The sequence below is a fragment of the Pseudogymnoascus verrucosus genome (assembly GCF_001662655.1).
Source record: "Pseudogymnoascus verrucosus strain UAMH 10579 unplaced genomic scaffold scaffold_7, whole genome shotgun sequence".
Lineage (NCBI taxonomy): Eukaryota > Fungi > Ascomycota > Leotiomycetes > Thelebolales > Thelebolaceae > Pseudogymnoascus > Pseudogymnoascus verrucosus.
The window spans coordinates 94,910-110,769 of record NW_017263658.1 but is presented as its reverse complement, the minus strand read 5'-3'; the positions used below and the strand labels follow the sequence as shown (position 1 = coordinate 110,769).

At 49.4% G+C, this 15,860-nt stretch overlaps 4 protein-coding genes across 4 annotated transcripts; 2 read left to right on the top strand and 2 right to left on the bottom strand.

Annotated features, from left to right (window-relative positions):
- Positions 1-653: 653 nt before the first annotated feature.
- VE01_02806 (uncharacterized protein) lies at positions 654-3,310 on the bottom strand. Its single transcript, XM_018272310.2, has 7 exons — positions 2,933-3,310; positions 2,635-2,870; positions 2,420-2,545; positions 2,116-2,364; positions 1,822-2,066; positions 1,238-1,766; positions 654-1,187 (listed from the first exon to the last, which is right to left on the bottom strand). The coding sequence occupies exons 1-7, from the start codon at positions 2,970-2,972 to the stop codon at positions 852-854; spliced, it is 1,761 nt and encodes a 586-aa protein (XP_018133238.1). The 5' UTR covers positions 2,973-3,310; the 3' UTR covers positions 654-851.
- A 1,138-nt stretch (positions 3,311-4,448) lies between these two features.
- On the top strand, positions 4,449-11,442 carry VE01_02804 (uncharacterized protein). Its single transcript, XM_059463478.1, has 7 exons — positions 4,449-6,196; positions 6,251-6,392; positions 7,364-7,674; positions 7,765-7,976; positions 8,024-8,839; positions 8,892-9,019; positions 9,076-11,442. The coding sequence occupies exons 1-7, from the start codon at positions 4,577-4,579 to the stop codon at positions 10,830-10,832; spliced, it is 4,986 nt and encodes a 1,661-aa protein (XP_059319953.1). The 5' UTR covers positions 4,449-4,576; the 3' UTR covers positions 10,833-11,442.
- ADE2 (phosphoribosylaminoimidazole carboxylase ade2) lies at positions 11,440-13,579 on the bottom strand. The gene is made up of 3 exons (XM_018272306.2): positions 12,983-13,579; positions 11,876-12,925; positions 11,440-11,822 (listed from the first exon to the last, which is right to left on the bottom strand). The coding sequence occupies exons 1-3, from the start codon at positions 13,446-13,448 to the stop codon at positions 11,626-11,628; spliced, it is 1,713 nt and encodes a 570-aa protein (XP_018133242.1). The 5' UTR covers positions 13,449-13,579; the 3' UTR covers positions 11,440-11,625.
- Positions 13,506-14,791, top strand: VE01_02801 (uncharacterized protein; the record flags this gene model as incomplete). Its single annotated transcript, XM_018272305.1, has 3 exons — positions 13,506-13,518; positions 14,315-14,610; positions 14,786-14,791. The coding sequence occupies 3 exons, from the start codon at positions 13,506-13,508 to the stop codon at positions 14,789-14,791; spliced, it is 315 nt and encodes a 104-aa protein (XP_018133243.1).
- Between the last annotated feature and the right edge of the window lie 1,069 nt (positions 14,792-15,860).

Below are 15,860 nucleotides of genomic sequence, written 5' to 3'. Positions count from 1 at the left end.
GGGGGAGTATTAACAGCATTGTTGTCTTTATTGTAAAACGTTATGCGTCCCACTTGTAACTGCGAGATCCCCAGCTCGGACGACGACTGGCTACGGTATATCATTATAATGGGTGGTGGCCGCGTCTTGCACAAGGCAGAGGGGCAGCTTCTATGTGGACTCAGTGAGGTGGGATTCTCTAACCAGATATCGAGAAGCCTGACTATACTGGATAGTATATATAATAAAGCGGAACTAGAGATATCAATAACAACAAGAACCACAAGAACCACACATCCAGTACGTGTGTCATGAACTATTCGAAGCATGCAGCCAACATCTGTTTCCAGGACGTACGCAGTCGAAGGATACATTGCCGCTTGGATGAACAGCCCAATCGCGGTATAGTCTTTTGAGGGGCGATAGTGACAGCAGGGCAACGGTGACAGGGGGACGGCGGTGACAGGAGGGCAACGGTGACAAAGGGGCAAACGGCGACGGGGAGTATAGCGGTATCCACCCATAACCCTCAAATCAAAACGAAGCAAAAGAATGAGAAATCATCTCTCTCTCATGTTCTCGAGTAGGCTTAGACTCGCGAATGCAGACATGTCGATCTGGAATGTTCGATCTATCAAAGCGCGCATTTCCTGACTTATATGTAATGGCTATTCCTCCTCACTTTCAAACCCATAACCTCAATTGTTCTCGAGAGGTCATATTTAGTAAGATAGCTACCCGTACTGTCGACGACATAGTTGACGTATATGCCAGGTTTGTTGACGGATTATCCTCCGGTGAGTATAAACTAATATATATTCATTTATAAAATCTTTCTTCTCACATATCTTTTCAATATATCATCCCCTCCCCTACAACTTTACCCCCGCCTTCCTCCTATCCTCCTTCTCCTTATCCCTCAGCAACCTCCTCAAAATCTTCCCACTCGGACTCTTGGGAATAACATCAATAAACTCAATCCCCCCCGCCAACCACTTATACCGACTCTTATTCGCCTCCACATACTTGGCAATATCACGCTTAACAATCTTATCATTGTCCTCGACCGACACCTTCGCCGACTTAACCACATACGCGCGAGGAACCTCACCAGCACGATCATTCGGCACAGGAATCACAGCCGCATCCGCAACCGACGGATGCGAGAGGAGAAGAGCCTCCAGCTCAGCTGGAGCGACTTGGTGGCCCTAATCTCGTTAGACTGGGACATATAGACCAGCACGTAAAGGGGACTTACATTGACCTTGATGAGCTCCTTAATCCGCTCCGTAATAGTAATATGCTCATTCCCACTCGGCGCCACAGACACGATCGCCACATCCCCCGTGCGAATCCAGCGCCCATTCCCATCCGTGTCAGGGAGGAAAGTCTCCGCGTTCGCTTCGGGATTATTGAGGTACCCCAGGACGACGGAGTGGGATTGCACGAGCAGCTCTCCTTCCTCGTCGTGGGCTGTCACCTCGGAACCGTCGGGGCGCACGATCTTAACCTTGAAGCCGGGGAGTAGGTGGCCTGAGGAACCGAACCAGACGTCCTCTTCTGTCGTGAGGCACACGCCGGTGCAGGTCTCGGTCATGCCGTACCCTTGGCGGATGAGCCATGTTGGGTGTAGTTTGGCGAGGTCGCGGGCCGTGGACTCGCCGAGGGGGGCGGCGCCAGTGAAGAGTGATTCTACGGAGGTGAGGTCGTAGCGGGAGGAGATTTGGTGGGCGTTGATGAGGCCAATGACGATGGGGGGGACGATGAAGAGGACGCTGATCTTGTATCTAGGTTGGGTTAGCTGGGATGTTCAGTTGTAGCGTGGGTGGGGGCGGTGCGTACTCTTGGATAGCTTGGAGGAAGGTCGCCAGCTCGAACTTGGGGAGTACGATGGTCTCGTCGCCGCGGAATGCGCCAGTCAAGCAAATGATTACGAGGCCGTAGATGTGGGAGAATGGGAGAAGACCCAGGGCTACGTCTTGGCGTGGTCCTCCTTTAGACCCCTTTCCGGCGCGAGCGAATTGCTCGTGAAGGGTTATCTGGATGATGTTCGTGATGCAGTTCCGGTGGGAGATCATGACTGCTTTCTATGGCTTGGTTAGGCATGGGTGGTGTGAAACAAAAGTGCCTACTTACTGGTAATCCGGATGTGCCACTTGAGAAGCACAGGAACGCGGTTTGTCTCTCACCTTGACCCTGGGTCCATTTCGAGGGCTCAAGAGCTGGCAAATTCTTGCCCTGTTCGATGAGCTCCCCTACCGTCTTGAATGGTACCTTCTTGCCACCTGTGAAGGAATCTGCCATTTCCAGTATGTAGACATGCTTTTCTGGGATTCCAACGATTTTTGCAGCCTGGAGAGCATTTTCGATGAGAGGAATGCAGGTCTGGGTCTTGGATTAGCCCAGGGATCCAATTGCGGTGAGACCTGCGGTAACTCACAAAAATGGCCTTTGCGCCAGCGGCTTTCAACTGGTATGCAAGCTCGGTAGCTGAGTACGCTGCATTGGCCGGTGAGGCAACTCCGTTAAGGTATTGAACTGCGAATGATACTGTTAGAGTATCGACCTGGAGAGTGGTATGGTTAGTTATCGTTCCTTAGGAATTTTGCGGCCGGCGTAGCGAGCACGTCCGGGCAGAGTCGGTGTATAGCGCACAGTATTTAAAGTATAGATGCCAATGACTTTCTCCCACTCTGTCCCCTGATTGACCTGGAACCCCAGCTCTTTCTGGAATGCTCTGGCAAGCCAGCCGATCCTGTCTTTCCACTCCAATGACGTATATGTCTTCCCTGACAAGCCGCACGTGAATGGATTCCTCGCCTGCTCATGGGGCACTGATCGGTATTTGTTGTCCAGTACGAAATCCGGCAGCGACACAGTGTCGGGAATGTCTGTCATGTCCTGGGTTAGCCATTGGCTCAAGCTGGGTGGATAGGTCTCCCGGGGGGTATACCAAGCATTGCCGGGGAGCTTGCTGGCGGTATGAAGACCATCTTGGGCGATAAATAAAGAGATCTAATAAGGGTATTTTATGGATGGCAATGTCGCAAAGCAGAAACACAGCGGCAGCACAGCACGCACAGCACGCACAGCACACACGATGGGCGCGTTGGTGGTCTTTTGATATGAATAGAGATCTTCAGAGCAAGACAGGTACAAGTAGAAACCGGTGAAACAGACAGACAGATGCCGTAGAAAGACAGAGAGAAGGAAGCTGAAAGATCAAGTGGCGGCCATGGCAGGATAGGACATATATATACATATATACATATTGTGGAGGAGATGGGGGAATGCGGGGTTCTTGGGAGGATCCCCAAAGGATCCCCACAGGATCCCCACAGGTTTCTGAGCTACCCGATCCAGGTTGCCGCAGCCCATTGATTGGGAAATCTCGAGTAGCCCGTGCCGAGGTGCTTAGTGAGACAAGATCCAACTAATATATCAAGCAGATTTTATTTGTAGAAACACTCTTCAGCTTTCAAATGACGTATATATACATATCATATGCATGTATGCTATATAATCTGGGTTACAAGTTATGATATTATGATATGGAGTTGATGTAAGGCAAGAATGCTTCATGGTTTCCTTACATCTGCCGCTCGGGATTCCGAGATATGAGCACCCTAGGCACACCCCAGAAAGCACGGAGAAGCACGGAGGACGGAGCACGGGGCAAGGACCACCATACTGCTCCACCGGCGTACGGAGAGTTATACAAGTGCGAGTCGCACTTTATATCCCGAGTCGCACTGTATTGTATTGTATTGTATTGTATTATTTTATACGTATCACTATCTCCTAGTTGGAATTGAAAATCACGCCATCATTTAAACATCATTAAATATCATTAAAAGCTCAATATCATTAAGAGCTGAATGTCCAGAGTGTTCATAGAATATTAGAAAGCACGGACCACCGGACCTTCCCTGGACCACCACCACTTTAACTCCGGAGATAAGTACGTACCTCTACTGACTACTATATCTCGGGTCAAAGGTTCATCCGGTCCCGGCTTCCACCGGAGGAGTTACGCACTTGGGACACTTGCGATAGACTACAATAGTCTACAATAGTTTGGTTAGAATCAAAAACCACGCCATCATTGAGGCCGAATGTCCATAGTATAGTACAGTATCCAAGAGCAGTGAGAGACTTTTACCTTCAGAGGATATTTACCCTTCTTTCTCTCAGTGTCCGGCTTTGTTCCTTCCATCTTTCCTGTCCCTGTGTACCTCTTATATTCCCCTGTGTGCTTGTATGTGCCAAATCTCAATTACACAGTAGTGGTGCCACCTTGGGGATGACTCAGGGCCATTCCTGGCGTGCCTGTCATTTATGAAGGTAGGACAGCGAGGAACCAGATTTCAAGAGACCGCCGGCCACTGTCCTCCTGTTGTTACAGTCCTCTCTGCAGGAGTAATTGATACTAGCAGGCTTCAAACTGTATCCGGCTGTTGGCCCGTTGCCAAATACCGGGTCTCTGTCAGGTTTGTTAGCTTATTCCAGCATGGGATGTTTATACTGACTGTATGCTGGAGAAGATACCAATACCAGTTTCCCAGGTATAGATTGGGAGAGCGGCCCAGTACCAAAAATGGCGCCGGGCAGCTGGTACTATGAAGCCAAGCTAGTGGAAGATACACCGGAAAATGAGATATCCACAGACAATATCCTCAAATCCCCGAGGAGAAGGAGGCCACCGGGCGGAGTCTCCGGTAGTACACTGGTTCAAAAGAGCGAGTCCAACCACACCGAGCATGGGCTGAGACGCCATGAGCAGCTTGTGAAGGGAAAGAATGACCTCCAGGCTGGTATTGAAAGTACCACGGCAGAGTGCTCAACGGACACACGCTCTATTGGAAAGAAAACCTCTGGTTTCCACTCAGACACGCCTATGATGGACGGGGTTTCTGACAGCGAGCAGCCCGCAATTCCAGAAGAGGTCGAATCCGTGATTGTGGTTCAGAGAACACCAAAGCGGGCCAAAACAGAGAGCAGTCTCAGTGAAGCAGCGAATTCAGTCTCGAGACTTAGTTTTAATGCCTCTGGAGTTAACGAACTTGAAAGGTCCAATTGCTACGTTGAAACGGGAGTAGATACTACTGCGACGGACGTTAGTTCTGCTGAGACCTCTTCTCTCAGCTTCAGTCAAGCAAACCTCGGATCTACTCGTAGATCAACCCGGCGGCCAAATAAGGCTTCTTGCCACCAGTCTCCTACAGGAACCGTAGGTGACGGGCTTATAAACGCCTCCAAGGCCCTCACTGCTCGGCCTCAGGAGGGTTCTGTGTGTGGCGTGGTGGTCAACAGTTCGTCGAGTACTCCTGCGACGGATTTAAGCATATCCACAAAGTCTTTCAATGAAGAACTCACCCAGAACAATTTGACAGCGTCTATACTACAAAGGCCTGGACCGACTTCACCCTCTATCGGCTTCCACGATCAAAGCAGTCTTGATGATTCACGATCTACTTCACTTCTTTTAGATCAAATTCCACAGCAGCAGCTTCGACCTTCCGTTCATCAAACAACTCCACATCCTCAGCTTCAATCTTCCTTTCTCCAATCGACGAATAGCTTGAATGACAAGTCTATTATACCGCAGACACAAGAATCTTCCATTATTCTGCCACCAACACCTGCTTTGAGCAGCACCACCCCGCTTGGTTCGTCAGATAACACACCCCATTTATCTAACTCAAAGTTCATTGCAACTTCCCAAGTCAATACATCTACAACTATCCAACAAGATCAACAAACTCACAATCCGTTGATGACGAACATCGGAGCTATGGCGGAAGCTGGTACTCGACCAAGCAGCGCCGAAGAGCTGGATAGTGACAATAGTTCAGTGCTCTCAGATCTCGACTCGGATGACTTCACCGAAGAAGAAGCCGCCTTGATTTTGAATTCACATCAGCTGGAGCTGGCTGCGGAGCAGGAGGTGAATGCCCCACCCGCCAAGTCTCGGGAGGCACGCCAGAAGAATCAAACGCCAAAGAGGCCTCGTGGAAGACCTCCTAAAGAGAAGAATGTATCGCAAAAAGCGGCGGACCATGCGAAAGCTGTCACAAAAAAGTCACCCGCGAGACCCAAGCCACTGAAGGGGGCCAGCCGAGCAACTGGAAGGAAGAAAAAAGTGGGCGGAGAGGATGAGACAGATGATTTCCAGCCAGAAAAGGACTTGGGGTCTGCTACAGCGGAGCCGGGAGTGGTAAGTAACAATTTGATGTCCTTGACATCTGACTCTGGCTGACATTGGATACAGGGCCTTCGAGACAGGTCGAAACTCAAGGCACCGGTTACGTATGACGACCAGGTTGCTGCCATTGCGGACTTGATGCAAAGGCCAGGTGACAAGACTGAGTTGGAGCTGGTTGTCTCTAGGAAGAAGACTGGGAAAGCGCGTGGTAAGTTGTCTTGCCCTTATTTTTTTCAGGTTCTCGTCGTTATACATCGTGTCGTTCCTCGTTCTCGCAGTTACATCTTTCTCGTTTTGTATCAGGTTGGTGTATGTACAGGCCTGCATCTGCATTGCGCCCAGATTCTGCGTGCATGAGTGGCATTGGGAAAGAATGAAGCAAGTGCGAAGTTCTACTCTCGATGCCACTTGGACAAAAGTCTCATATGCCTCAAGAATCCGGTTGTCCCTTTTAGGACTAGGCTCTGCGATCGGCGTGTCCCATTCGAGTAACGTGCTCGGGCGAATAATTTTGCCGGGGGTTGCACGGGCCACCACCCCACTAACCCCTCAACGGGTTGATAAACCGGCAGAACGGCAGGCGGACAGCCCAAGCGGGATGCGGTGTACCCTGTACCTGCCTTAATCCCAGACCCTCACACATCGAGGGTATCACACCCCCACCTTCTCGTCCATTTCTCGTGTATCCCACCTTCTCGCCACTATTTTGTTCGCTTTTCTCTCTTTCCCTTCTTCTCTTCGTCCTTCATCTTTCATATCCTCCTGGTTTCTGACCAGTTTGAACACATTCCATACTCACTCTCTCATATCCTCTCATCTCTCATAAAGTGAATGTGGTTCATATCTGTACCACTGTATAGATGTAATGCCTATTCACCTTCTCACCTTCTCACCTCTCCAATTCTTTTGCCATATGGTGGTTGGCACCTTGCATTGGGGCCCATAACCAATCTAAAATCGTACTAGTCTTAACAGATATCTTTGAACCTTGACTTTCCTTACACGTCTTCAAATATCTGCCGTTTGTCTCTTCTTATTATTTTTCATGATCTGTGATCTTTATTTCCTCGTCTCTCAGTTTTGCGTTCGTGCAATCTTCAATGATGTCTTACTTTGAGGGCGACGAGGAGTTTGCACGGCAGCTACAAAAAGTGATGAATAATAATCCGAGACGCACAGCTACAAGGGCTTCCGCAACCCCATCCAACGTTCGGACTCCTTCGCGAAAGAAGGCTACTCCATCGGCACCTCGTACTCCAGGAGTGTCAAAGAAAGCCCCTCCAAACAGCTCCAAGTACGCCGAACCAAGGCCCTCACCCCATGACTCTGGATTCAGTGAGGTTGCTTCTACAGATGACGAGCAAGTGCTGAGCGACTTCACACCTCCCTCAATCTCCTCGTCTGATTCGCCGCAAGAGTCTTCTGTCATATCACCGTCTTCGCCCGAAGAAGACGCCGAGGAGGACATCGTCGACCCTTCTTCACCGGAGGTTAGCATTCATAAATCATCCTTGACTCCATTTGAGTCTATAGATTCTAGCTTGTTTATTTCTGTGACATTTAATAATTTTCTTACTTAGGTCCCCCCCCAGAGAGCTAAAAGAGCTAGCGGCCACTTTGCTACCGATATTACCGTGGAGGATGCAGATTCCAGGACTGACCCTCCCATTGGCCCTGAGCTGTCCGAACTGGCCCAAAAGGCACGGCTTGACGGTCATATTTCAAAAAGATGGAATCCTGAAGTTGCCCGATTTGTAGACGGGATATGGATGGCCCCGGCTATGTGTGATAGGTATATCTCCTGCGCCTCTCCTATACCCGCTTTCTGACGTTATATAGCTGCCGGGCTGGTACACACGATAATTGTGATAGAGCATTTCCCTGCTCTTCGTGTGTCAAGAAGGGCAGAGATTGCAATATAAGAACCGTGATGATGAGAACGGCGTGCAACAAAAATCCAGAATATAATTTGGCTATAACCCCGCTGCATTTAAATGCACCCATGGTTTCTCAAAGTGGCGATGGAACTTGGAGTTCAATAAAACAGTCGCCTACTACGATTCGCCCCCAAAAACGAAAGTGGGGAGATTCAAGCAAAGACACTGCAAATAGCAAGGGCCGACGTGCAGTTACTACAGCTCGTGACAAACGATTGAGCAACATGACGGGCCGTTCTGGTGAAATCTCCCAGCACTTGAAGGCACCCCACATTGTACAGAACGGCGATGCAACATGGAATTTAACGGAGCAGGCGGGTCATGCAAGCAACCCCTTGAAACAAAAGCGCAAATATGCTGGCGCTTCTGGTAATTTGTCAGCCAAGAAGCAACACAGATCACCTGCATCGGGATATTCAAGCTGCGAAGAGACCTACGTTGAAGATCCCGCCAAGCCTGGACAAGCCCTGGTTCGTTCTAAAAAGGGCCCGCGGGCGTATAACCATTACCATCAATCAGAACAGGAGAACTTGCCCGCCCCATATGGCCAGCCGCCCGTGTGGGCATCGAAGCGACAACAACTATGTGAAACTTTGCCATATTACAGAGCATATATGTCCGGGGGGTATCTGCACGATGGCCTCGTCCGTGCAATTTTAATTGACAAGGAAATCAGAGAACGCGATGTTTTCGAGGAAGAAGTTGTCATAACTCGATGGTAAGTTGTCTACTGCAATTCGTAATTAATGCCAAGAAACTGACTTACATAGTGGTGGAGGACGAAAGCTGGATGAAGCAACTAACAAGATGGTTCAAACAACAGACCAGGAGAGAAGTGCGTATGGTCTTGGGTTCGAACGGGCTAGGGATATGCATAGTCCTGTCGCAATCATTGCTGGCAAGTCTCAGACTCCTCGTAGTAACTGGTATGAAGATAAACTAACCATTATTTAGGTCAAGGAAACTCCAAAAGTCCCTCAAAGCTTCCACACTATTATAACATTCTCGATTGGTTCCATGTTACTGACGTCTGGGTGGAGAAGGTAGAAGGATACAAGACATGGTGCGTGAGAATCGAGAAGATTCGCCTCGATGAGAAATCTTGGTGGGCCAAAGCTGGCTCTACTCTCCCGAGTCCATACCGCGACCTGGGTGCCATCAAAGCAGCGTCGGGGAAATGCTGTGTTTGTGGTGACATTAGCAAAGCTATATTTGAACAGGGATGGGTTTGCTTGAAGGCATCCTGTGATAAGTTCTTTGTTTTCGATTCGCCTATTGACGATCGAAAACTTATATATACAGAGACGTTTCTGAAGGAGCGTACCGCTTATACTGGGAATGCACCAGGGCCATTGGCGCCTCCTCTCATGACCGAAGCCGATATGATCATAACTGGGAAACGTGGGACCGAATTCGCCTTCAAACAAGGTATTGTGTGCCCGCTGTGCAAAGGCTGCAGTCGTCGGAAGCAATGGTCAAAATGGATTTGCGAGACGGTGGGCTGTGGCTTTACTCACTCTTTGCCTATCCAAATAATGAGTGTTAAGGACACAATGTCGGATATTGCACGGAATCACCGTCAACAAAACTTTGAGCCCAAATTTGGAATTAAACTTGAGGAAAAGACAATGGGCGCCTATAACGTCTTTGAGTATGGGGTGCCAGGTCCTAAGGGTAACATTGTAGGCGTTCTCCGGCTTTTCAAGTCAAGCGATGCCATCAATAGAAAGCCCGACGGCCCCAACGACCTCTTCCGATTGATGCAAGAGAGTGACTTCGATCTCCAGAGGCGACCTGTACGACAACCAAATTCCAGTGGGGAGGTTCTCACCAATCACTTCGCAACCAACTGGGGTGCACCGTATAAATTTGTCGTCGCACAGTCATCCAGGGGATTCAGTGAAGCCCCAATAGTAATTGTCAAGGCTTTGAAAAGATTGACGTGGGCTGGCGAACAGACTCTTACTGACGTTGGAGAGCCCTTCCATCCCTTCAATGAGCTTCTTTCGATTGGGTATTTTCAAGACTGCAGCATCGGATACCACGACGATGGCGAGTCGACACTGGGCCCAACAGTAGCCACACTCTCACTCGGCGCCTCGGCCACCATGTCTCTTCGCCCCAAAGCAAAGGCAGCGGTGGGTGTTACTTCGAAGAATGCCAAGGGTACTAAAGCTCCTGTTATTCGCGTGACTCTTGAGCATGGTGACATGGTTATAATGCATGGTTCTGGAGTTCAAACGTACTACGAGCATGAGGTTGTACCACATGGGACTCTTCGGTTTGCGTTAACCAGCCGCTATATCCAACCTGCGGAACTTGGAAGCGATGCCGTCAGAGAGGAAGCTAGGATCAAGGGCGCGTTACCTGAAGGTCATGAGCAGTACAAGTATGATGGAGATGAGAATGTTATATTCTCACCAGAAGAAATGAAGAAGGCCGAGAAGGAGGCGAGGATACATGCGTTGATGCGCTCAGTAAACGAATCTACGGCAATACGCAAGGCTATCGAGTCTCAAGGCGACGATGATGAGCTTTGCCAGATGCGAAACATTCTGGGCGAGCATATACGGGGCTTTATGGGTGATGAGATGCCCGACCTTATGTCTGCATGTGGAAACGGAGTTCTCGCTCCTGAAGAGGTTGGCGAGGCCATATGCAGAAAGGAGAACCTGGAGGAAGTCGATGTTCCAATGGCCAGTGCTTTCTAACCGCTTTCACGAGCCGTTTGAACCATATTCAGCTTTTGGCAGGCCTTGATGCAACCACTATTTATTACTTCATTATTTTATATCCAGTTTGCTCAAGTTTACGAAGATCGATATACTCTCGGCACATCTTCCGGCTTTACGCACTTTCATGGAGGGCTCTGGGCATTGCCGTCAAAGACTACAATTCAATCAATTGCCGGCGCGATGATATGAACTGCATTGATCCTGATTATACATTAGCATATACTACAGGCGAGTTTACGACCAATTTTCTGCTTTTCGGGGGTTTGCAACGATAGGGAGGGGATGGACACTTATGCTTATATTTTGAGTTTTTGGGAGAAAGGAAGGGAAGGGATGGCAAGTCGCTTTATAATTCTCATTGACCAGGGCTCCTTTATATTTGCGTGGTTGCTTACAATATGTTTTATCGAAAATGGGGCAGGGAATGGAAGGATGAATCTTGGAGTGGATGCTTTGCGATGTGCTTTGATCAGTTGCCGAATGGGAGTTGCTAAATATTTTCAGCGAGGAATTTGATGTTATGGCTTCTGAAAGTGTGCACTAAATGTGACTGGTATAGTGACGTTGTCTTGATGGTCCTGTTGTGGGTATAAATATATTATCGTGAATTATGGGATTGTATTCTAATGATGTTATATTCCTCCAACATTGAGCGTCATCACCCCATACCACTAAACTCATGCTGTTGTGCCGTGTAGTGGAAGGTTATAAAACATAACAATGAACCAATTGGAAGTATTATTCCCATCTATCTGCGCAGTCATTTCTTCTACATCTGCTGATGATATGCATCCCACCCCAGCTCCTTCATCTTCACGCCCTTAAGGTCGAGATTCTCCTCCTTCGCCGTCTTCGCATACGCCTCCACCTTAGCCTGTACACCCGCATCAAACGCCCCCAAAATCCTCGCCGCCAACAACGCCGCATTAATACTATTATTAATCCCCACAGTCGCAACAGGGACGCCTATTATTCACCGTTAGCAAAGCCCCTCACTCATCACCGGATCAAATACGCACCTCGTGGCATCTGCACAATGCTATACAAACTATCCACCCCATCCAACGCGCTGCCCTTCACCGGCACGCCAATAACAGGCAATGCCGTATATGCCGCTGCCATTCCAGGTAAATGCGCTGCACCTCCCGCCGCGGCAATGATAACCTTAATCCCCCGGCTCGCAGCGGTCGAGCTGTATGTAGCCATGTACTCCGGTGTCCTGTGAGCGGAGGTGATCTCTACCTCTGGGTTGATACCGAAGTAGTCGCGCAGCAACCTGAGACCGGGAATCAGCGTCTTGAGGTCGCTGTCGGAGCCCATTATTACGCCCACTGTAGGGCGGACGTTGAGACGCGGAAGGGTCTGCGTGTAGAGGATGTTGGATTCTGGGTTGGCACCGCCGACGAACTCAAGTAGTGGCGCGATGGTGCGCTCCGCCTCCTCCATCGTGCGGGCTGTCACGGTGACATGACCCATCTTTCGGCCTGGACGCCCTGCGCCCTTGCCGTAGAGGTGAACGCTCGCGTTCGGGATTGAGAGGGCACGCTCAGCGACCTGGAGATGGGCCTCTGGTGTTGCGCCACCAAGGATATTCAGCATGATTGCCGGCTCGCGGATCTCGAGGCTCTGTGCGGGGATGGGCAGGTCAAGGATGGCGCGGAGGTGGGCCTCGAATTGCGAGATCGAACAGGCTTCGATGGTGTAGTGGCCTGAGTTGTGGATGCGGCACGCTAGCTCGCAGAGGAGGAGCGAATTATCGGGGAGGAGGAACATTTCGACGCCGAAGACGCCGAGGCCGTCGAAGGCGGCGACGGTTTTTCGGGCCAGGGCTTGGGCTTGCTGGTTGATTTCGTCGGAGATGTTGCGGGCGGGGGCGTAGACGAGCTTGCAGATGGAATCTTCTTGGACGGTTTCGACGGTTGGGTAGGAGAGGACGCCGTCTTTGGTCTTGACGACGATGACGGCTACTTCCATTGTGAAGTTTGCCCATTTCTCGGCGTATAGTGGGCGGTTCTCGAGAGCTTTGAGGGCTGCGGGGATGTCTGCTTTGGTCTTGACCGAGTAGTTTCCTGTAGTGGGATACCAGGTTAGTTACAAGTGCTAATATATATTCGTGAGCCTCTTACCTCTTCCGTCGTATGCTTGCGTTTTCGACTTGAGCATCATGGGGAAGCCAAGTTCCTCTCCGATCGCGGCCAGCTCTTCAGCGGTGTTGTTGCTCAGCTCACGGTAGTCGGCCATTGGGATGTCGAATTTCGACAAATGCTCCTTCTGATTGAACTTGTCCTGAATCGTACGAATTGTCCGCCAGGTCGGCTCAACCTTGACCTTCGAGCAGACCTCCTCGAGGGCGTAGGTATCAACGTGCTCAATCTCTGTCGTCAGGATGTCGCAGGTTTCCGCAAGCCTCCGCATCGACGGGGGGTCAGTGAATGATCCATTGGCATGACCATCGTGGGCGCTGATCTGTTTCGCCGGGGAATTGGGCGCATCGAGCACGTTGAGTTGGATGTTCAATCGGTTTGCAGCTTCCATCATCATCCGTCCCAGTTGCCCCCCACCAAGCACGCCCACCGAAGGAGTTGACAGCATCGTAAAGTCAGAAAGAGAAGAAAATCTCGGGCTGGAATTAATCGGCGGTATGCCGCAATGTTCGCAGCTTGTAAGATTGAGAGTCGGCTTCACCGTGGTTGGGCTCCGAAGTCGATGAGTCTTAGCTTCAGTGCAGTGCCGTTGGATATTTTTCTTATCGGCGCATATGGCGCATTATCGGATGGGGCTAGGCAATCTCCAGGGCGGTGTGCCTGCCCATTACGCGCTAGTGCTTTAAATAATTTAGCGCATAGACGACCAATTGTTGACCCCGCCCCCGCCGTCACTGGCCAGATTCTGATATCACGTGGACTCCTTCCAACATGTTGGAATATATGGGCGCTTAACTTGCAACCCTTTCGTCGTAGACATCCCGAGAACTTATGATCATTCATTAACCTACATTCATTTTCATTTTTCTGTTTTCAGCTATCGATCTAACACTTCACCTCTGTTTGGACTATCAACTGCATCACGATTCTGTACCAAAATGGGAACCTCTCCCACTCCTACTGCGGATTCCCCTTCACTCCTTCGCCGGGGATGCCTACCCTCCTCCACTAGGGATTTCTATACGCGTCCCCAAAAATCGTCCCCCACTTAAAGACCTGATAAAAAATGGGGGTAAGTACCCTCCGGAGTATACGGCGCAGCCTCAGAAACCCAGTATATATCCCAGCCCGCTCTTGATTATATTGCCTACTAACAAATTTGCTATTATAGACTCCACTATCCTTCATCAACTTGGCGGGCGCATAGTTGAGCTTTGCGGTATGCATTCAACAGACTATATATTTTGTTATTGTCTCACCTATGGCTGGCCCATGCCCAAGTTTTATGTAAAATCCGGCTAATAAATCTTGCAGATGATAATACGGTCATCAAGTCTGGGGAAGGCATCGAAATTGATGAAATCCACGCCCTTCGCCTCGCAAGAGAGCATCAACTTCCCGTACCTGAAGTTTATGAGGCTCACCCGCTGCCAAACAGGGGAGCCAGTATCAATATGAGCTATATGCCTGGAGAGACTTTGGAAAAAGTTTGGCCGACTATGACTCCTGATCAGAAGCACGATATTGCGCTTCAGCTGCGCGCTATTGTTGACAAGATGCGCTCCATCCCATCGGATGATAACATCTTCTGCTCATGCAGTGGTGGCATGGTACGAGACTTGCGAAGTAAGTTGTTTTGCATTCATTTAACATCACCCGCTTCCCTCTCCTTGTTGGTTTGCTTGGGGTTCATTTCTAGAATCGTTCCGCTCCTCACTTTTTGCACTACTAACGGTCGCCAATTAGCCCATAATATCTTCACTGGCGGGCCATTGATGAGGAGAGCTTTAATGACTTCGTTATGGATATCCCGAAATCTACTCCCAAGGCAAATACGGGATGGGCTAAGGGCGCGCCTCTGCTGCAACAATCGGGTGGTCTTAACACATGGCGATTTATCACCGCGTAACATAATGGTGCAGGAAAATAAGATTACTGGGCTCATTGACTGAGAAGTTGCTGGGTGGTTCCCCGAGTACTGGGAATACGTTAAATTCTTCCATCGACCATGTCTACACAACGACTGGTATGACTACGCATCGGATATATTTTCGCAGCCATACACGGAAGATCTTATAAATTTCCAAGGCCTCTCTAAATGGCTTCGTCCTTAATGCGAGTAGTTTTAGGAATATGAACAGAATAAAATGAGCATAAATGAGAAATCGACATACAAATGAGTGTCAGATAATTTAATCCGTCCGAATTGCAAGAAAGGAAAAATACTCGTTTGTAAATACAATCACTCCGCCTGATCCTCATCTCTAGCCTCAGCGATTGCTTCAACCATTCCATCTATAGCAATGTCTGCCTCGCTCGCTGTGAGAAGGCCCCGGTCCGCAAGTATCATTAAAACTCTCCCAACCCAAGCCTGACATTGCTCTCCATCCATATTGTCAGGTTCTACGCCAAACATGAGTGTCTAAACCTCTGCTCTGGTCATTTGTGTCTGGAGCTGCCCAACTCTGACCGATTTTGCAGACCGAAGGCTTGTTGCGCCATTGTAGTGTGGCCTCTCCTCAAGTGTATATCTGGCCGTTTCTCCCCCTTCGAATGGAAGAACCTGCGATAAGACTGTCCAACAAAGAAACACTCAATGCCCACGTGTCGAAATTTCATATAGTCTGCGGGCTGACCAGTGAAAACCATGATAGTAAGCCGGATGTTATCTTATCCGTGGCTGCCATCGCGATATTCGTTCGAGCTTCTCGTTAGGCCTCTGTTATATGATTATTTTGATAAAAGATCCTTACTATTCTTATTTTATCTCCGTTGCTATGCAAATTTAGAGAGAACAGGGTCTTTGTGAACAGGTGACAGACAACGTAGAAGCTGACAGATATGATTATATGATAATTGA